This window comes from Bombina bombina, chromosome 7 (genome assembly GCF_027579735.1).
Source record: "Bombina bombina isolate aBomBom1 chromosome 7, aBomBom1.pri, whole genome shotgun sequence".
NCBI classification, from domain to species: Eukaryota; Metazoa; Chordata; class Amphibia; order Anura; family Bombinatoridae; genus Bombina; species Bombina bombina.
This window is the reverse complement of record NC_069505.1, coordinates 138250300-138273083: the sequence shown is the minus strand read 5'-3', so window position 1 is coordinate 138273083 and position 22784 is coordinate 138250300. Positions and strand designations below refer to the sequence as shown.

Sequence of the window (22784 nt, the reverse complement as noted above, 5' to 3'; positions counted from 1 at the left end):
GCATCCTTTGTTAAAATAGGTTCAGGAGCAGCAGTGCACTACTGGGAGCTAGCTGCTGATTGGTGGCTGAATATTTGTGCCTCTTGTCTTTGGCTAGCTCCTAGCACTGTATTGCTGCTTCTTCAAAAAAGCCAACCAAGACAATGAAGCAAATGTTGATCGTAAAAGTAAACCTAAAGTTGTTTAAAATTGTATATTCTATCTGAATCATGAAAGAGAAATTTATTTTACTTCACTTAGTTTTTATTTTAGCTCTAAGCATAGCAAGTTTAATAAAGACTAAAATGCAACCATAATGCTGGCTACTAAACTGATCAGAGGAAGCTGTCGGGATTATCTCGGGTTAACATTTTACCAGTGTTGTTTTGGGCCGTTAAGTGTGTATTCTTAATCGGGTTTCTGTGTTTAGGGGGATTAGTCATTTTTGCATCTCAGTTACTACGTTCTGTAAGGGAGGCTGCTTGTGTGTAAAGGGGCAGAGGGCACCTTGATTATAACCGTTTTAGGCATTAATGTGTTAACTTTTCCTTCCAGGTTCATCGCCAAGCTCAAATAGTTCATCTGTTAACCCCATGGCATCTCTTGGAGCATTGCAGACCCTGGCTGGTGCCACGGCTGGTCTTAATGTTAATTCTTTAGCAGGTAATATGATAGACATTAGTTCTAGTCCTACTACCTTCTGTATCAGTGTAAACGTTTCGAAGCATCCTCCCAACTTATACCCTTTGTTCTTCTGTACAGGGATGGCTGCATTAAATGGTGGTTTGGGTAATAGTGGCCTTTCTAATGGCACTGGAAGTACAATGGAGGCGCTTTCTCAAGCTTACTCAGGCATACAACAGTATGCTGCAGCTGCTTTGCCTTCCCTCTACAACCAGAGTCTTTTGTCCCAGCAGGGCTTGGGGGCTGCAGGGAGTCAGAAGGAAGGTAAGTTATGAAACAAAAACAGACCAGCGTTGTTATTGTGCCCAGTATTTTCCTTTTCCCCAATGATTCTGTTTGTTTAAATAGAATTTTAAAACCTAATACGAAAAGTTCTTTGAGTTGTTAAGGATATGTAAATATGCATAAGTGCATGCACACACTCAGTTTACTAGTCATGGATTAAAAGCTACTAGCCTAGTGGGGAAATGTTACTACTTCACTAACGGAAAAAGTCACACTTTTTTTTTTTTCCCGCTGCATTAGTGCATCACCAGTTTTCAAACATCCGGTGCTAATTTTTGTATCTTGTAGGTCCAGAAGGAGCAAACCTCTTTATATATCATCTGCCGCAGGAGTTTGGTGACCAAGATGTTTTACAGATGTTTATGCCATTTGGAAATGTTGTGTCTGCCAAAGTTTTTATTGATAAGCAAACAAACCTCAGCAAATGTTTTGGTAAGTGAGAAAGCAAAACTCATGCCTTCCTGCCACATGAGTTTAATATAATAATGATAATGAAAAAAGTTCTTTCAATGTTATTCACTTGCGTTATGCTTCTTAGGTTTTGTGAGTTATGACAATCCTGTGTCTGCTCAGGCTGCCATCCAGTCCATGAATGGCTTTCAAATTGGAATGAAACGCCTGAAAGTTCAGCTTAAACGCTCCAAGAACGATAGCAAACCATACTGAAATGTGTACTGCCCTGGGAAGTGAGCGAGAAGGATGTTCTGGTAAGTGTGGGAAGGCTATTCCAAAACGAGGATGTGTATCAGGAGAGAAGCACACTTAGTGAGAACAGACGATGCTTGCTCTCACTGCCCTGAGACATCTTCATGTGCTAACAGCCAGAAGCCTCCTATTTCCCTCCTAAAGACTCTGGGTACAACTTTTTATTGTGGATTTTGCTTCATATGAAGAACTGCTTGTACTACTTGTTCCAAGTGTTTTATTTTGGAGTTTAGGTGCCATATCAGTGATTTTTTTTTTTTTTCCTTCGGACTTTGCTGTGTATGTACAATGTGTATATATATAAAAAATGCCAGCACCCTTGAAAAAGGAGATTGCAATTAGCCAGTGTTCTGACCCTGGCTAGGTGTAGGCCTTGCCTTTTCTCTGCACATCAAAGTGACAATCCAGTTCAGTATCTCGTTTGGGAGTATTATTGCCAGTATTCCTAGGCATTGGAATTCTGTGGCCTTTTTCTGCTCTCTATATATTGGTGCAGATTTCTTGACTAGTTATCCTAGCCTTACTTATAAAGAAGTTTGTGTAATCCATTATGCACCTTAAAATTACTCGTTACTAAGGATCAGGTCAGAGTTCTTGTTCCACTGTATCACAAATTTTAGATGTGACCTCATTTTCTAAATCCCATTTTCAAGAGATCCTTAATCTCTTACACAATGGGAATTTTATTTTAACCCTTAATATATTGAAATCTACATGGTAGTGCAGTTAAAAAAAGAAAAAAGTGTCAAGGGTCGTTCTGTTTTTAACTGGCATCAAGTGTTGCGTATTAGGAGTATCTCATGTGCCTGTGAGTAAGTATACTCCTGTGCATAGGTACATACACGTATTGTGAACTGCTAAAACTTGAATGAAATGTGTTTTCAAAGTTTAATTTGGTATAATGTGAAAGTATTGAGGCTCCCAGGCTCCTGATTTAAACTTTTATATAAGCGTAAAAAAAAAAAAAATCATCAAACTGAAAAAAAAATTGAAGGAATAAAGCCTGTAAGATTCATCATTTCTATTTTTATAGAGGTTTTATACAGCTCTGGCTACTGAGCAATATTTATTCCCTAAATTATTTCACTGGAAAGAGGTTTTGTAGAATTCGAATGATCGTGATTTTTATTTAAAAAATTTGTTTTTATATATACCGAAAACACCTACATATTAATAAAGCATCTTATGATGTGTGGGGATGGGTGGGGGGTAGCTTGCATTTAATATTGTGAAGCTGGTTCCTTCTGATTTAATTGTAACTGAATTTTGTGTACCCAACAATAGAATGACAATCCTGTTTTTAGATGAAGTGGATTAGTTTATACAGTTGTTACATTTCTAGCCCGTTATCTTTTTTATGAAGTTATTTACGGTACTCTGATATAGTGTTGTATTTACTTTGTACAACAGTGTTATAAATAAAAACCAGGCTCGGTTTTTATTCCATTTAATTATTACCATAATTGTCTTGGAAGATGCGGTTACCTTTTCTTAGATTTTAATAGCTTGTCACAATCTGGTGGCTTTACCTGTTAAGACTTTGCACTAAATTTTAATGAGCTGTCAGTTTGTCCTGGGCGTATAATGCCAGGAATAAAAATCTATCAATACCAGCCTCTGTCACTTGGGCTTTGTCACAGGAACCCGATTAACAAAGCACATTTTTGAGTAGGCGAGTTACAAGCTTTATATTGTTTTCCCTTTTAAGTGATAGATGTGCTTACTGTATTTTGAATTTGAAACATATGATGCTTCTTAAAGGGACACTAAACAGTTTTATTCTTTAATGACTCAGAGCAGGCAAATTTTAAGCAACTTTCTAATTTTCTCCTATTATACATTTTTCTTTGTCTCTTTCTATCTTTTTTTAAAAAGCAGGAATGTAAAGCTTTAGAGCTGCCCATTTTTGGTTCAGGACCTGGGTTATGCTTGCTTATTGGTTTGCTAAACGAAGCCACCAATAAGCAAGTGCTATCCATTGCGCTGGACCTAACATGGGCCGTCTCCTAAGCTTTACATTCCTGCTTTTTAAATAAAGATAGCAAGAGAACGAAGAGTAAATTAGAAAGTTAATTAAAATTGCATGCTCTATTTGAATCATTAAATAAAAAACTGGGTTTAGTGTCCCTTTTAAAAATTGCCAGTGGATGTCTCTTGTAGGGCAAAGTCCTTGCAGTTACCTTTTAGGGATTACACCTTGAATGAAGCTTGCCAACAAGAACAATTACTCACTGTTAGTGATCTATAATCCATAATATAGCAATATTAAAAGGATTTTTAGTCCCTGTGAGTTTATCAGCTCATTTATAAGTGTTCCTTACTGACCTCTACAGGGAATATGAGAGGAGGCTTTTAAATCTAGAATAACTTCTAACCTGGAGAGATGCCCATTACTTTACAGAAACACGCATAAATTGGAGAAGACACACAATATGCGGAGTTAAATTACAGGAAAAGGGAACAAAATAAAGAAATTATAATGCATGTACAATCTGTTGGTGGGAGACGTAACTTAACATTTTATTCTTTGAGAGCGCCTGGTCATGAAGTGCACCTGCTTGTAAGCTATCTTAAAGGGACATTTAAAATGTGTTTTGTTTGTATGCATTAAAATAGTTTAGTTTCATTTACTGTAATTTTGAAACTAAGTGTATATTTCTACATTACTGGTCCTGCCTTTAAAAAGTTAATATTTGATGTGCTGCATTGAAAGATGACCAGTGTCATTGTTTGGATCAGCTAATGCAGTTAAACAAGTGAGCACTTACATGCATGTATCTTGAATTTCCAAAACAAGTAACACACATGATTTCCTATTACGTTAGTGTGTTATGAAATCTGTTATCTAAGATCCGTGGTCCCACAATTTTAATGAGACCATAAATTAGCTAATGAAGTATCCATGCACTGCCCCATTGAATAAAACCTGAATGTCAGTGGTACACCATGTAAGTACTACAGGAATAAGTTGTCTCAAGATACAGTGTAGCTTTTCATGGGTAAGTGCTTATTTCAAGGGACAGTCTACACCAAAATGTTTGTTGTTTAAAAAGATAAACTACCCATTCCCCAGCCTTGCACAGCCAACATTTATTTTAATACACTTTTATAACCTTTAAAAATCTAAATTTCTGCCTGTTTTTAAGACTGCAGGCCACCTCTTACCCTTATGCATGTTTTTATTGCTTTTCACAGCCAGACAGTGCTAGTTAGTTCATGAGTGCCATATAAAAAACATTGTGCTCACTCCCGAGAAGTAATTCATGAGTCATCTCTAATTGTCTAAAATGACATGTCTGTAAATAACCCTCTAATATGGGGGATGTCAAGAGGCTTAGATACAAGGTAATCACAGAAGTAAAAAGTGTATTTGTTTAAGTGTTGGTTATGCAAAATTGGAGAATGGTAATATAAGGATTATCTATCTTTTTAACAAGTTTTTGGAGTAGATGGTTCCTTTAATTTAAATTCCCTTCACTCTGCTACATCTGCAGTGCAGGAATTAATTTACTTTTTGTCCTAATCAACCAGGACAGGGGAGTTCAGGTGAACATAAGTGGAAGGTTTTTCAAAGTTGTGTCCCCGGAGTGCTCTGAAATGTTGACATAATGTAGTTAAAAGCTTCTAACGCACGCTTCTAACGCATTCACAACTTAGTTTTTAATTCCTTACGTATAATCTATTTTCAACCAGATTCTAATGTCCCTTTCTGTGTGTCTTCCCATTCCTTATAACGGAGCAAAGAGAACTACTCATTATTTTGAGACTTTGCTTAAGCCCTGTGATGTCCATATCTGTTCAGACATTTCTAAATACAGTAGAGCTTTTATTAGATTAGTGCTACTGCGACACCAGCTTTACCGGAGGTGCTAAATGTTGCCCATAGACTTTTTTTTTTTTTTAAATCAACTTGTTTACATTAAGTGGTGTTGAGGGGTCTCTAGGTGTTCACACTGTCACATATGTCCTGTGTTAGTTTCTCATTGTACTTTTATTGGGTGCTGGGCTGAACTCTTGTAGAGCAGTGTTCCTCTTTTGGGTTCCTTCTTGCATGTTAATACCAATTTCTTAAATGTGTCTGAGTGTTGTGTCTCTCAAGCCCTCTCCCAGTTGTGTGTACAATGTGTGTGCGTGTGACATTGTCTCCCTTTCAGACCTCGAGTGACCTTAAGCTCGCGGTCCGTGCATGTCTGTATTTAGCAGTGTGTCTCTGATTTTATGTATTGCGTTGTGTAACTCAGTGCTTCTCCCTGTTCTCTGGTTTGTTTTTGTTTTCTAGATCCCTTCCTGCCATTTGTTCATCATTGTGCCTCTAAAGCATGTCGGTGTGTGGCGTTCAAGTGCATCGTCCAAATCCTTGTCTCTTCAGCTTCTTTGATGCTTGAACTCTCACCTCTGAACTTGTGTTGACTTTTGATGCTAATGTGTATTATTATAATTGTTTTGTTTTTTTGTTGGTTTTTTTTCTTTTCTTTTGTATGTTTCTTTGTGTGTTGCCAATTGGTTTTGCTACAAAGACTGCAAAGAGGGACACAATATTTAAACCTGCATTTGATTATTAAAAATATCTATTTTTGTAGAACTACATAAAGTAACCACTTAATTTTGGGTTGATAATTTGTACCTATCTTTTGAGCAGGCCTAACTGGCACACCTTGTTTAATATGTTTGTGTTTGTACCTACCATATTGAGTCTTTATTTCTTTCCCCTGGCTTCAATTATGGGGAATAAAATATAAATATATATATATTATTTTTTTTTTAAAGAAAACAGCAATTTGGAATCTCTTTCTAAAAGGGGTTGGGGTCACATTTTGCTGTCAGTGTATGGGGGAAAAAACAACTTGTTTTAATTTTTTGGAGATGGAATTGCTTACCCCAAAGTAATGAATATCTGTGGTCCCCTTTATTTCAAAACCTTTTGTTCAGATTGTCAAAGACTAAACATAATCTTTCTGTTGGGGTATTGTCTAAAAATCATCTCCTCAGCAAAATGTGACTTTTTTTTTTTTTTTCTCCCTCTCCTCCACCCCCGCATTAAACTGATTGTGCCAAAAAAGTGTTTCTCCTTTTGTCCTGTTGCATGTCTTGTTTTCATCACAGCTCAGTCCTCTTTCCCCTGGGATCACAGAACTCCTCCTTTAATTTTGTGTTTTAGAGTTAGACGTGCAAAAGCAGGGAGTTAACAATTTTTTAAGTAAATTGTCTTTTTAATTTTCATGTATTTTTGTGGCTCAAAATGCCATGCAAGGCATAAGGCTGTGTGTTCAGACTGTGCTTTGTATCCACATCATGTCCTTATTGCCAAGTTAAGACCACTATTGTGCACTGATTTAATCTTTAAAGTTGGTGTCACAACAATATGGACAGCAGAGGTCAGTGCTGCCCATGTTTCCAAGTATATGTTGGTTTAACAAGCAGACTAAGCAAATTTTCATTTTCGTGCAGATATAATCTGGTCCATAGGACAAACAAAGAAAAAGCACAAAATTCAAATATCTGCTAAAACCATTGGTGGCCTTTCCTATATCCTGTATATAGTACTTTGTCACACTTTCTGTTCTGGAGTCCTGTGATTACTTTTAAAATATATATATATATATATATATATATATATATATATATATATATATATATATATATATATATATATATATATATATATATAATATATATATATATATATATATATATATATATATATATATATATATATATATATATATATTTTCTCTCTATATACCAGAGCCTGCAGTTTATTAAATTACTGGCAGTTGTAGCCTTAAACATTACAGCCTGCTCTGCTATAAGCTGCAGGGCTGTAAGAGGACCGTTTTTGGAATTCTCTTTTTTGTAAAGCCTGTAAGGTACAGCCCAAAATGCTCACCTGTATGTTTTTGTGCAGGGGGTCTGCATGCTCTGGCACAGTCTTAACACACAGCCCCCCAATCAGGGCTGATAAGTGTGACCCACAGGGAGGCATCTCTCTCCTCTTCCTCACAACCCATGTTACGTTGGAGAAGCTCTTACAGAAACTTGTGAGCGTATCTGGATAAAATCAAAGCGCCAAATGGCTTTCTTCTGACTACTTTTTAAACAAAACAAAAAAATGCAAAAAAAATAAATAAAAATTAGTTCTGTGGTGATTTTAATGAATTGACATGATGTACCTCTCTACCTTCCTGATCTGCCTGCTTTTTGTGAATAATTATATAAAAAAATCTTTTGAAGACAAACCTGTGGGCTTTTATATTGGTACAAACTGATTGTAGTTAACACTAGGGTTTTGTACAGTTTTTTGCCTTTTTCTACTAGAAAACAGTGTAAAGTGATTCTTTCACAATGTGAAGTAAAATAAATAAAAAAAAATGCCACTATACGACCAAGTTGTCCTTCTGTGTTGCCGTAACAGGACTCCTGAAATTTCCACCTGTCACCCCTTTTTATCCCCCCTCCCCACAGATGCATTTCAGACCTGTTTTGATTTCCTCCGCCCCCCCCATATTTTTTGTTAGTTTGTTTTGATTTGCAAAGAGAATTAGTGTTTTGTTTTTCTTTTGTGTGATATTGTTTTGTAATATGTAGAAAATATGAATTTGCTTTAATGGTTTAAGAGAAAAAAAAAAGGTAACCACTACTGCATAGCTAATTGCTGCGTTTGTGGATTAAAATGAATTCTGTTTAAGTTTGAAATAAGTGAGGTCTGTGTTAAATAATTAACCCATTGTAACCTTTTCTTTCTGTCCCCCTGGGTACTTACCAATGTTTTAATTGTGCACTCATGTACCAACTAGAAGTCATTTTGTAAAGTGTGGTACCTGCCTTTGTTTGCTATTAAATTGTTTGAGGAGATATTGTCTTGTTTATTTCACAACAAAATCAACTTTGTTCACAGCAGTTACAGAGCGGACAAATAAACATTTCAGAGTAAGCTAAATAAATTCTGGAAATCTGTGTTCCTGTCTCATTGCATGTGTTTCATTGTGTAATAATGGTTTCTAATGAACAGCCGTGACCAAAGAAACAGTCTTCATGGAAAACTGTTAGAACTGAAGTAGCGAGTACAAGGTAAGAAGTCCTTTAAATAGTTGTTTTGTTTTTTTCTCACACTGGCAGCATTTTTCAGGAGCAAAGGGAATCCTAGAAATGTCTATTTTTAGAAGAGAGTAGGCGATTGGGAAATTTTATTTAACTGAACGTGCAGTAGTAGCTATGTGGATAACTTTGTTGCAGTAGAGTTGAGAAAAAAATTCCTGTAAGGGACTTCATTAATGGATTACTTTCTGTTATAATTTTTAAGCTAAACAACTAACATATTAAAGTTAATAAACATTAATTAAAACCTACTGATCTATATTTTCTCCAAAACGAAGTTTCATAACGTTCTAAAAGTTATATCTTTTATTCGCCGATGATGTCACGTTATCCTGCCCACTATTTTCAGCACTGCATGTTCAAAATACTTAAACCAATAACTTTGTGTTTAAAGCGCCATTTTGAAACCTAGGTATTGTAAACGGATTGGTACAGAGCAAAGGATACCCACGGAGTGGGTTTGGAAAACAATTCAATTTGCAGACAAGATTTCTGATACACGGTAGAGATATGTTAATGAAATGCTATTGATAAAAAGCGTATTTGGGGTAGTTAGTTAGTAACAGGCATAGAAAATATTTACTTACAGTGGCCTTTTAATGTCTACACGTAAGGCTACCATGAGGGTTAAATACATTGGCCTACATTATATTGCCATTCTTTGCACAATCTAAAAGATGGCTTGTCGTTCTCGACCAACAGGATTTCAGTTGGCGTTGCTGTTACCATCCAATGGGCATTAGACGGCCTTTGGTATTTTTTTTTAATAAAAATGTAAAATGAAATATAGCAAACAGTTACTAATAACATCATGTAGGAAAAGAATAATTGAACCTAAACCAATATCTATATTCCTTTTTGCCCAAACAGTAGGTTAGCCCTTTCTCTTGGACGATAGAGAAGTTATCTTGTTTGTAATGACAAATGTATTTCAAATTCAGGGGCTAGCAAATATGTTGAGAAACTTGATTTAAAGGAACATAAAAGTGCAAAAGAAAAGACACTATTGTGTCTATATAAAAACACATAAAGGGACACTCATTAAACTTTCATGATTCAGAGCATGCAAATTCATACAACTTACAATTTACTTCTGTTAACAAATGTGCAGTCTTTTTTTATATTTACACTGTCACCAGCTCCTACTGAGCATGTGCAAGAATTCACAGAATATATGTATATGCACTTGTGATTGGCTGATGGCTGTCACATGATCAAGGGGGAGTGGAAATAGACATAGCTTTAAAATTTGTCAGAAAAAAAAAGACTAATTTGAAGTTCAGACTAAGTGCTATTGCATTGTCTTATGTGTTTGTTGATTATGCAAATCAACTCTATTTACTGAACCTTTAAATTCTGCTCCACAGTTGCAGTGCACTACTGGGAGCTAACTTAATACATCTAACAAGACTAATATTTGTAGCCACCAATCACCAGCTAGCTCCCAGTAGTGTATTGTGGCATAGGATATGTGCATAGGCTTTCAACAAAGAATTCCAAGAGAAGAAAGTAAATTCAAGGAGTCTTGGCAGGTGGTTTTATATGACTACATATAAAATAATGTGAAAGTGTTGTTTTAAGTACTGAGTCATACACATGACCAACATTCCCTCTAAGGCCAGTTTTGTGTGCAGCTCAGCAGTGGAACGGTTAATTAGGTAACTGCACCCTGCAATTAGTAAACACGGCACAATGCAGACTGCAAGGTATGGTTCTCTTAATTGTTTCACTGCTGGGCTGCAAACAAAAATAGTCTTAAAGGGAACACTGCACATGACAATTGTAGATAAATAAGTAGTGAAATCACACTTCTGTGCCTTTGAAATCTAGTTGCATGTGCAAGCATACCTTTTAGATAGGAATATGGATTTACTAGTAGGGTCTCATATCAAAAATTGTAATGATAAAAACTATCAAAGCAGTAGCCACTCTTAAGCTCTATCTGAATGGAGAGTGTATTTCATTGTGGAGGGGGTCTACTTTGTGTTATACTAGTTTTTTAAATTTTTAAAGTCTATCCACTATCATTTGCCTTGGATATATTTATAGATCTTCCTTCTCCTTGGGTGGGGCTCAAACACAAATTCAGTATGGAGGATGGTGGGATTCAGGACCTTTTTAAATTTGGATCTAGATGCATGTTTCTCTTAATGGGAAGAGGGGTGGGCTATGTTGCTAGTTCTGTGACCTTGAGTCACTAGGACTGGCATTCTTTTGAAGACGGGAGTCCAAGATTGGCAGGCACAGCTGTAACCAGTGTTGGGGGCTGGGCCGGAATCTGGACGCCTCACAACCCAGACTGCAATGTTCACTTCCAAGCTGAGTTTAGTGATGCTTTCTTATTCCTGCTTTATACCATTTAGCAGAACAAGTGTTTAGCAAGAAAATGTTATTTCCTAAATGGTTTTAGGGCGTGTAAATCCTATCGTCTTCACGTCTATCTTCATTTCTCTGGAGTCTATGGCCCCTGCCATAGCTTGGCGGCTTCCTTCTGCATTCTAGCTTGTGGCCTGGTTGCTCTGCGTACACTGGATTATATGAACCCTTTGGGTTTAGAGATGGGTCAGGACCAAACCAAACAGCAAATCCAGAAAGGACTACAGCTCTATCAGACTAACCAGACAGAGAAAGCTCTGCAGGTTTGGACTAAAGTATTGGAGAAGACCACTGATGCCGCTGGCCGGTTCAGGGTCTTGGGCTGCCTAATCACAGCCCATTCGGAGATGGGAAGGTATAAGGATATGCTGAAGGTAACTATACTTTTTTCTTACCTGTCATATACACATTTGCTTTCACTAACCATAGTGCAAACACGGGTACAACTTATGTAATGTATCAAATACCTAATCTACATCATATCCCCCCTCACACACACACAAATTCTGAATGGATATTTAGGGTGCAGCATATACTTGTAGTTGAGATCCAGTTTTTAATGGTAACAAACATGCAAGGATTTCAGAATCTCATTTCTTTAGCTTAAAGGGACATTAAATTCATTTTATATAGGCATTATATAGCTTAGCAAAAAAATAGTGACTGATTTAAATGCTTTTAAAACCTTTTGTATACAGATCTTGCAGATTGTGCTAACCAATTGAAAATTCTGGGGAGTTTCTCATCTCATTTAAATTTACAGTAATGTAAAAAAAATAAACATTCATGATTCAGAATGCAGAGTTAAACAATGTTCCAATTTGATGTCTTATGTTTATAAAGCATATCTAGGTAGGCTTAGGATCAGTAATGCACTACCGGGAGCTAGCTGAGCAGCCAATGACAATATTCAAGTGTGTAGCCTCCAATCAGCAGCTAACTCCCAGTAGTGCTTTGCTGCATCTGAGTCTACCTAGGCATGCTTTTCAAGCAAAGGATACCAAGTAAACAAAGCAAGTAATCAAAGAAAATTGAAAATTGTTAAAAAAAAAAAAAAAAAATCACATTTTAATTTTGACTTCACTGTCCCATTTGAGTTAGCTGTGAATGGATTTGTGCCGTGCTCTAAGGAATCGCTGTGCAGTAGGAAGCAAAGCAGCACACTTAGGTTACAGAATTTGTCCCACTCTGCATAGAAATGCTGTATGTTAAGTGCCATTTTCCAGCAAAAGCAAAGTAAGGAATGTGTATTGCAATGTTTCATTAGTGGGGAAATTAACTTTCAATGTAGTTTTGATTAGAGTTTTAAATGTGACTATTCCTCAGCAAATAGTTACTTAAAGGACAGTCTACACCAGAATTTTTATTGTTTTAAAAGATAATCCCTTTTTTTTACCCATTCCCCAGTTTTGCATAACAAACAGTTATATTTATATATTTTTTACCTCTGTGATTATCTTGTATCTAAGCCTCTGCAAACTGCCCCTTTATTTCAGTTCTTTTGACAGACTTGCAGTTTAGCCAATCAGTGATGGCTCCCAGGTAACTTCATGTGCATGAGCACAGTGTTATATATATGAAAAAATGAACTAACACCCTCTAGTGGTGAAAAACCCGTTAAAATGCATTCTTAAGAGGCGGCCTTCAAGGTCTAAAAAATTAGCATATGAACCTCCTAGGTTAAGCTTTCAACTAAGAATACCAAGAGAAAAAAGCAAAATTGGTGATAAAAGTAAATTGGAAAATGGTTTAATATTACATGCCCTATCTGAATCATGAAAGTTTGTTTTGGACTAGACTGTCCCTTTAATGGTGTGGCCCCTGAGGGCCAATGTTGGACATCCAAAATGCCTCCACTAATTTTTTTTTTTGGCTGAAGCTTTCCTATTTTATGCTTACAGGGAGAGTGTAAACCCCCCTCCCTAACTAATTCAGTCCTGTAGAAAATGAATGTATTTCTGCAGCATAATTATATATTCCTTCTAATTCCATTCCCCAGATTCATTTGCAATGTGTATTCCTATGTAAGTCTTTGCAATAAAATATTCAATGATGTAAATGTAGTGAGAAGCAGGTTTGCATATGCACATTTTTGTTGTATACAATATATACTGTGTTCCTTTTTTGTGGCCTTCAACCTGTCTTATATTAAAAGGTGCCTGCTGGATCTAATAATCATTTTATTTAAAGGACCAGTAAAGTTAACATTAAACTTTCAGTTAACTTGTTTAATTTTGTTTATAAAACATAAATAAAATTGTAAAATGTCACTTCTGATTACTAGCTTATTGTTTAGATATCCCTTATCCTGTACTTAGATTATTTGGTTTATTGGCCTTTGTACCATGGTTGATTTCAGCTAACTTTATTTACAATGCATCTTCTCTGCAATGTCCTGACGCAAAGGCAAATATGATTAAAGGGACAGTACAGTGATAATTAAACTTTCATGATTCAGAGCCTGCCATTTAAAACAACTTTCCAATTTACTTCTATCACATTTGCTTTGTTCTTTTTGTATCCTTTGTTGAAGAGTAAAGCCAAGTAAACTGATAGGAGCTCGGTGTGCACGTCTATGGCTGCAGTGTTTGTAACTGTGCATGTGTCTTTAGCCATATGGCAGCAATGTTACACACCTCAGCTCAACTAAAATTACTCTTAAAGGATACGAAAGCAAAATTTGATATTGGAAGTACATTGGGAAGTTGTTAAAAATGTCATACTGTATCCACTCCATTAAAGATAAAGGGACATGAAACCAAAAAAAAAAAAAAAAAATCATGACTCCGATAAAGAATACAATTTTAAACAAAGTTCCAATTTACTCCTATTGCCTAATTTGCTTCATTTTCTTGGTATCCTATGTTTAAGAAGCAGCAATATATTACTTGGAATAGCTGAAAACATTGGTTAAATCAATAACATGAGGTATATATGTTCAACCACCAATAATAACTATCTAGGTATCCTTTTCAACATAGGATACCAAGAGATCTAAAATCAAATGAGCTAATATTAGTAAATTGGAAAATTGTTTAATTACATGCTCTATCCTGAAAGAAAAAAATAATGGGTCTTTTAAATGCACAAAAAAACTGCACTAAAAATGCCTTGATACGATAGAAGGTAGATAATTTTCTGAATGCACTATTGCTTGTGAATACATATATGTTTAAAGGGACACTCAATTCAAAATTCAACTGTCATAATTTAGATAGAGAACACAATTTTAAACAACTTTTTCTTCATAAATGGAAAGAGTCCACAGCTGCATTCATTACTTTTGGGAATTCAGGAGGAGGCAAAGACACCCCAGCCAAAGGCTTAAATGCTCCTCCCACTTCCCTCATCCCCCTGTCATTCTTTGCCGTTCATCCCAGGAGGTTGGCAGAGAAGTGTCAGAAGTTTATGATTGTCTCTTATGGATAGTAGTACTCTTCGGCATGGGACTGGCATTTTTAAGTAGTCCTGTCAGCTTCTCAGTGAGAGCTTGGATGAAAGTTAGAGTCCGGAGATGCAGGGAGAGTCTTTCTGCGAAACCATCCCAACTAATTTTTAACAGCTCCATAAACAATCGACAGTGACGAGTTTTGCTGCCTGCTTTCTTCTCTCAAGTCCATGGCAGAGGCGATGCTACTATCTGTCACACTTGAAGGGCCGTGTTCCTGTTTCACAGCGTAGATTCCGGTAAGACTTTCATTTTACTTTCTTTATGATTGTATTGTTCTAAAAGTGTTTTCCTGAGAGGCTACCACCTTGCGGGACTAACTATAATTAGGGTCTCTCTGAGGCTCCTTTTTGTATCTTGGAATCAAGGGTTAATATCTCCTGAGGGGGGTTCTTGAACAGGGGGGTCTTTAATCATGTTTTTTTATGTGATTTGACTTGCTTGTGTGTAGTGTTACTTTGGCTCATGGCTTGTGGAACATAACGGCCAAGTGACGCAGCCTTTGTGGTTGGGCGCGCCTTTTTTTGGACTGTACGGCTTAACTTGTGACCGGTCGTGGTCACATTTTTGACTCTCCAATTCTGCATTCCTGACTGTGTGGCGACGGAAATATTCTGGTCTGCTGGTGCATAGGTGGTGAGTGCCCCAGCCATTGTGGGTTTAAGGTGCCGTTTTAGTTGGGGGGTTTTTTGTTTGTTTTTTCAAATTTGGTTAAATTTTTTTTGTATTCATATCTATTATGAAGGACTCAGATGTTGAGATTGCAGTAGTCTATGATTCAGATTCTACTTATTGCGAAGAATACGAATCGGCCCAGATGACACATGACAGTCAGTTATGTTACTTAGGCCATTTTAGAGGGCTCGATTCCTTGGTATCGGGGAATTAGGGGGCAGTTGAGCCATCCACCTCTGGGAGTTCTGTCCCTCAAGAGGCAAGTTCCCTACCGCCTACTGTTGCTACATGTGTAAGTGACCCAGATTATGCTTTTCTCTCCCTGGGTAGTGGTTTGTTCCCTCCGGAGATTGAGGCACGTTTCCGTTTGCAAATACTTAGTGTTAGCACATCTGCAGCTTCCAGATATCTGCTTAAGATTGTTTGTGTTCCGTCAACCCGGGTCCCTCAGGCATGGGGTGGCCCGTTCAGCTCTCCGGGGGAGCGACTGGTCCTGAGGTGTGCTGTGCTTTTTCAATATAGACTAGTGCGCCTTCGTGTTCAACTACTACATGTTTTAACATTGTTGGAGGATTCATCCTTAATGGATATAGAAGTTCTCAGTCTTCTACTTCGAATAGCACACAGAATTAAACATAAGGGGATGAAGTAATCTTCTTATAGTCTGATCATTGAGTATCCTTTCCAGTCTGAGCTTGGACGATCAGGGTTCCGTTGGGCTGGTCCGGCGGGTGTGTCTGTTCTCCTTGGTCGAAAACCTACGGGTTGCCTTTTCTTTTATTTAATCCGGTGAAGATGACTGATTTAAAGTGCTCATATTTTGTTTTATATTCCTTCGGGAATTTTCCTTCTGGAATCGATACTCGTGATTTCTTGATCGCACTGGTTACTTCTGCGGAAGTTGTTTTGGGGACGCGTTAAGTCCTATGTTTGTCGTTTATTTCTCCCTCCCTGGGGGTGAATATTACGACCTTGACATTAATGGCTAAGGTTCAGCTCCTTCTGTCTTGAGGCCTTTTTCAAACATATGGCGTCTGTTCTGCCTGGCTGGTCCGGTTTGGGCGTGGTGTGATTGCATTATTTGTGTTTTTCTTATCTTGTTTTTACGAGTGTCAGTTAAGCATTCTGAGGGTCCATAGGGCATGGGGGACTTGCTCAGTCCTCATCAACTTTTCGAGCTGATCGTATGGTACTTGGAGTACAAGTGTGTAACACTCTGTTCAAGGGCAATTGGAAGTTGTTCCTTATTTGGAGTTATAGGCTGTGGTCTCCTTATCCTGGCTCCATCTAGGGGTTGTTTCCGGGGGTTTGGGATACTATGCATTCTTTTTCCTTGGATATAGTCCTCTGTTTCTGTACTCTGAGGAGATTTTGGAGACTAGCCTTTAACTTGCTCTTTGGGTGACTTCGTCCCCGATATTCCCCTTGGTCTGGAAGTTGGGTGTTTGAACGCCTGTTAGGCTTAGAAACTTAGTGGTTCTGCCATGCCCTAGCTCTTTTGGAGTTGGACTTCTTTAAGGGTTGTTTCCTTCGCCTTGGGTTATGAGTGAGTCCTTTTACCCAGAGGATAAGACTAACCTGGTGAATGGGTCGTCTGTTTTATTCAGACGGGGTATGATGTTTCCTGGAGTATTGTTGGTTTAAACAATTCTGGGGCTCGGGCCTTACGTTTGGATCTTTCTGGGCATAAGCCAGCTGGTCAGATTAGGGGTTAGCTCCATGGTTTCACTACCTGGATCCCGCTGTGGGTGCAGGTACTCTTTATTCATGATGTTATCTGGCATTCTTTTTCTGGAATTTTATGAATTAAGAGCTGGTTCAGGAGCTCTAGTTTTCCAGGGAACATAGACTATATCTTATGGTCTCGCTAGTTGAGTTTCTAGCAGCTTGAACAGGAGTTCTGTGTGCTCGGGCTCCTCTGGGCCTGCCCTGTTCTTGAACGATATGTGCTTCCCTCTTGGGAAGTTATCTTTTCATATTCCTCAGTGGCGCCTGGATGTTTTTCATTCGGCTCAGACTATGGCTTTGGCCTTGTGAGCGTGTGCGCTGTTCTTTAACTGTGCCCTTCTCTTGGGGGGGTTTGTTTGCCTTTCTTAAGGAGGTGAGGTTTTCCTCTTTGGATGATGGTTGTCCTGCCCTTTGTGCAAGGGGTTGGAACAGGTGGTTTATCCTGTACAGAGAGTAGTCCACTTTTTGGGATTGTTCTGTTCCGTCTGGAGTTTTGCAGTCTCCAAGTTAGATCTCATTGTTGCACTTGTCTCTATGGGGTTCTCCTTGGGATTACCTGTGGGTGTGCTGTGTGGAGACTGCCATAGTGTGTCAGGCTAGATTTCATAGGGCTTCTGTCTTTTTCTGCCTTTCTCTATGGGGTCCTCATTGGGAGTTACTGTTTGTAGGTGCTTCTGGAAGACTCCCGAGCTCTGTTGGGGTGCCTGAGGCCATCCCATTCTGCCCTTTTATCTGGGGGCTGGTGGTTGGGATCCTTTCTATTCCCCTGTTCCTCAGACCTGTAGGTACTTGGGTCCGGTATTGGAATAGGATCTGTGATATGTTGTCTATCCTCGGATCGTTGCGGTACGGTGAGCCTCTTTGAGGTTCTGGGCTCCTCATTGTTCCAGACACTTGGGTAGGCCTTGCGGCTTTGATTAACCTGCAGTGTACCCGCTAATTAGTGGAAGTTGGCAGTCTGTTGGTTGGTGTTGGTTATCTATCTTCAGATGTTATTTACTTGTTTGCAAGTATTTTATTTTTCGAGTCATCTTGGTATGACTGCAGTGTGTGGTGGTCAGAGGTTGCTTCTCTGGGTTTGAAGCATGTGTTGGTTTGGGAATATTTCAATATTCTGAGTTGCTGGCGACTTGTGACTCCGGTTTCAGTCGGTTTTTTTTGGGGCGGTTGCTCTGTTTTATTCGGAGTTTCTTCTCTGTTCGGATTCCCGGTCTCAACCTTGTGGTTCTGTACAGTTTGGGTCTGGGCGTTGCCTTCCCTTGTTTTAGGAATCCTTAGGGTCCATGTGGGCTTGGCTTGTTTTTTGGGGTTTCCATTTTTATTTGGATCTTATTGCACCCTTCCTGGAATCCTGGTTTGTTCCTCCATGTTCTCTCCCCTTTGGGAGTTTTTGGTGGTTGTTCCCCTTTCTCTGTAAGGGTGTGTGGTTGAGGTCCGACCTTTGGGCGATAGTGTCTCCTGGAGGAGTGTTGGCTCAGTTGAGTCTGTTTCTGCGGTCTCTAGCAAGGCTTGTGGACTCTGCGGGTCAGTGTCCTTGGCCTTTTTTTCCTTTTCATATGTTTTCCTGGCTTCGGACGAAGCTGGGTTGTGGTTTCAGGCCTGGTGCTCTCAGATTGGGCCGCCTTTTATACCCTCCCGTTTTTAGCAGTCAGTGTCCTCTATAGCTTGGGTATTGTTTTCCAAAAAGTAATGAATGCAGCTGTGGACTCTTCATCTATAAAGAAAAACATAAATTATGCTTACGTAATAATAATTTTTTCTTCAGATGGAGAGAGTCCACAGCTCCCCGTCCGTGTTTTTATATTGGGCGACCATAATTTTTGTTCTTCTGGCACCTTTTCACCCTGATATATCTTCTACTGTTCCTTGTTCCTCGGTAGAATGACTGGGAGATGTGGGGAGTGGGAGGAGTATTTAAGCCTTTGGCTGGGGTGTCTTTGCCGCCTCCTGGTGGCCAGGTTCTGAATTCCCAAAAGTAATGAATGCAGCTGTGGTCTCTTTCCATCTGAAGAAAAGAAAATTATCAGGTAAGCATAATTTGTTTTAATTTACAAATGTGCACAGTCTTATTCTATTTACAATCTTTGAGTCACCAGATCCTACTGAGCATGTGCAAGAGCTCACAGAATATACTGTATGTATATGCATTATTGGCTGATGGCTGTCATATATGATACAGGAGTGGAAATAGACCTAACTGAAATCTATCAGAAAAAAACAATCTGCTAATTGGAATTTCAGACTAAGTGCAATTACATTGCCTTTTTATCATGCATTTGTTGTTTATGCAAATCTACTGTATTGACTGGTGTCTTAACCCTCACAAAAGGAGTTACATACAGCAATGCCTCAGAAGTGAATACAGCAGGTGATTGGGTGGCTATGTATATATGCTGCCTCTGATTGACTGAGCAGTTGTGGGGATTAAACACAGGAATAGGCAAGCAGTAGTCCTTTGATGCTTTAGAGCATTTTCTAACTGGCTTTTTCTTAAAGGAGCAGTAAATAAAGTAGATTTGCATAATCAACAAATGCATGATAAAAGGACAATGCAATAGCACTTTGTCTGAACTTCAAATGATTAGATTTTTTTTTTCTGACAAATTTGTCTATTTCCAGCCATTCACAACTGCATATACGAGTTTTCTGTGAAATCTTGCACGTTTACTAGGAGATGGTGACTCAAAAAGGTTAAATATAAAAAGACTGTGCACATTTTGTTAATTGAAGTAAATTGGAAAGTTATTTTAAAATTGCTGCTCTATCTGAATCATAAAAGATTCATTTTGACTTGAGTGTCCCTTTAAATATGAAGCCAGTTTATATGTATTGTTTTCAAATAGCTATGCATCATTTTTAGAGGTTTTTTATTTATTTTCTTTAGCAAAAGATCTTAGAGAATGCTTCAGTACCATTCATAAGCCCACATTCCTTTGATGCATAAAACCCCTTTTAAATGCAGCAGCTTAAATCAGAAGTGTAGATGCCAGAGCAGAGTGGGTGTTATGTAACTTCATAACCTTAGTAATCTGCATACTGTGCTAACAGCGTGTTCAAAACAATATGAAACACACATTATTATTTTTTTCATGATTCAGATAGAACATACAATTTTAAACAACTTTCCAGTTTACTTCTATTATTAAATTTGCTTCATTCTCTTTGTATCCTTTGTTGAAGGAGGAGCAATGCACTACTGGGAGTTAGCTGAACACATCTGATGTGGCAATGACAAGTCATATTTGTGAAGCCACCAATCAGCAGCTAGCTCACATGTTCATTGCTTGTCCTTAAACTATCAAGGTATTCTTTTCAATAAAAGATACCAGAGAACTAAGCAAATTAAATAGAAGTCAATATGAAAGTTGTTAAAAACTGCATGTTCTATCTGAATCAATACAATTACATTTTTACTTTGCTATTCCTTTTAACCCTTGCCAGTTAACAGTTTAAGGAACAGTAAATACAATGCAATAGCACATAGCCTGAACTTCAAATGAGTAGTAAATTTTGTTCTGACAAATATCAGTTCTGTCTATATTTCTTTTAAACAGGAAGAGTCCACAGCTGCATTCATTACTTTTGGGAATTCAGAACCAGGAGGAGGCAAAGACACCCCAGCCAAAGGCTTCAAATACCTCCCCCACTTCCCTCATCCCCCAGTCATTCTTTGCTTTTCATCACAGGAGGTTGGTAGAGAAGTGTCAAAAGTTCGAGAGAGTCTCTTATGGAGGGTAGTACTCTTTGAAATGGGACTGGAGTTTTACGTAATCCTGTAAGCCTCTCGGTGAGAGCATGGATGAAGGTTAGAGTCCGGAGATGCAGGGTGAGTCTTTCTGCGAAGCCATCCTGACTCAGATTAACAGCTCCTTGGCAATCAGTGTTGACGAGTTTCGCTGCCTGCCTTTATTCACTTAAGTCCATGTCAGAAGCAAGGCTACTATCTGTCACACTTGAAGGGCCGTGTTCCTGTTCCATGGCGTCGATTCCGGTAAGATCGTTTAATTTCATTATGTGAATGTGATGTTTGATGTTAACGAAAGAAGGTAGGGTCCCAGTGGGACTCCTTTATCTTAAAATAGGAATCATGGGTTAATATCTCCTGAGGGGGGTTATTGAACAGGGGGGATTTTAATCATGTTTGAGATATGGTTCTTTCTGCTGATGTGTAATAATACTTAGGCTCATGGCTTTTTGAACATAACAGCCTTATCAACTGGAGCAATCTCTTGAGATTGTGCGCCCTTTTCTGACTGGCACGGTGCACCTCGTGACCGGGTGCGGTTACGTTGTTTTCCACTTCCGTATGCTGACTGTGTGGCGACAGAGAGAGTCTGCTCGTGGGTTGTCTGGTTCACAGGAGGTGGTGAGTGCCCCAGCCATTGGGGGTCTAAAAAGGGTGCCAGTTAGTGTTTGTCATTTTTGTAATCCCAAGATTATAGAGGATTCTGATTGCTTTGACATGGATGTCTGATACAGAGAATGCGTCTTGTGATGAATATGAAATGGCCCGGGTTATCCATGCCCATCAGTTATGTTCTGATTGCCGTTCTAGAGTACTCTCTTCTCCCGAATCGGGGACCTTAGAGTGCATTGAGCCATCCACCTCTGAGGATTCCATGTCCCGTGAGGCACGTGCCCCAGAACCGAACCTTCCTTTGCTACGCAAGCAGGTGTCCCTATGGCCTTTACTCCTCCGGAAGGTGGCTTGTTTCCTCCAGAGATTAAGGCACGGCTCCACATGGCCATTCCTATGGCGCTGGCTCATTTATATCTCTCAAGTGAAATATTTTTAAGAAACTGCCCGTGTTTTGTTAACCAGGGAACAGTAGTAATATAGCTGCACCACCAACTGTATTTAAAACATTATTGCTTTATTGTGCCAATTAAAACAGACAACGTTTCGGACCCATGTCCTTATTCATGTCTAACATAAAACATTAAAATCAAACCTTAAATAGGCTGAATAAGGACATGGGTCCGAAACGTTGTCTGTTTTAATTGGCACAATTAAGCAATAATGTTTTAAATACAGTTGGTGGTGCGGCTATATTACTACTTTGAACTGTATATCTTGGACCATGGTGCAGGTCTAATAGCTGGCACACCTGCAAATGATTTGTTGCATACCCACAGGTGGGGATTACCTTGGTGCTTGTGCATTCTTTTGATTCACTGTTAACCAGGGCACGTCAGGCGTGGGATTGCCTAATTCAGTTCGGCCTCCTGGGGAAGCATTGGTCTCTGAGACTTCAGGGGCCCCACCCTTGGGGTCATTGATTGATCCGACGAGGGATGATTTTGCCTTCCGTTATAGGCTGGCACATCTGTGTCCTTTTTAAGGCATGTTTTGGCATTGCTAGAGGATTCCAGTCCTAGTGGGCTGAGGCCTTAGATGCTGGATGGCAAGCTGGTTAGACGTGTGGGGGTGAAGCCAATCTGGACGTCTCCATTTTTCTTTCTTTTCTTTTTGTCGGTTCCAGTTCTGAGCTTGGGTGAATGGGGCCTTTGATCGGCTGGTTCCGTTGGTGTATTCATTCACCTTGGGAGTTCACCCACGGGTGCTGCCTTACTTTTATTTTGATCCGGATGGAGGTTTGATTTGTTTTATTAAGCTCATGTCTGATGTAATTCTGTTTGGGAACTCTCTTTCTCTGGAACCGATACTCTTCCGATTTTGTGGTCGCATTTGCACTTCCTCGGAAGTTGCGTACTTTTCAATAACAAGGTTTTGTTTTTCTAGTTCTTATTATAGAACCTTAGGGTCAATTTTTCTTGGACCTTAGACAGTTCTGGAGTGTCCTTATAC

The 22784-nt window shown here is 38.7% G+C and overlaps 2 protein-coding genes across 9 annotated transcripts in view; both read left to right on the top strand.

Annotated features, from left to right (window-relative positions):
* The window catches only part of CELF1 (CUGBP Elav-like family member 1), a 50226-nt gene extending 43982 nt beyond the window's left edge, over nt 1-6244 (top strand). For 7 of the 8 annotated variants that reach the window (XM_053720355.1, XM_053720351.1, XM_053720353.1 and 4 more), the window contains 4 exons: nt 535-642; nt 742-927; nt 1237-1380; nt 1487-3104. In XM_053720355.1, coding sequence (XP_053576330.1) covers nt 535-642; nt 742-927; nt 1237-1380; nt 1487-1614 — 566 coding nt within the window. In that variant the 3' untranslated portion in view covers nt 1615-3104. Of the gene's footprint in view, nt 1-534; nt 643-741; nt 928-1236; nt 1381-1486; nt 3105-5932 lie in introns of those variants that run through there. The other variant, XM_053720347.1, reaches the window with a different exon arrangement.
* A 4752-nt stretch (nt 6245-10996) lies between these two features.
* RAPSN (receptor associated protein of the synapse) overlaps nt 10997-22784 on the top strand; it is a 184138-nt gene continuing 172350 nt past the window's right edge. Inside the window, exon 1 of the mRNA XM_053720344.1 lies at nt 10997-11498. Within this exon, the coding sequence (XP_053576319.1) occupies nt 11286-11498 (213 nt within the window). The 5' untranslated portion in view covers nt 10997-11285. The remainder of the gene's footprint in view (nt 11499-22784) is intronic.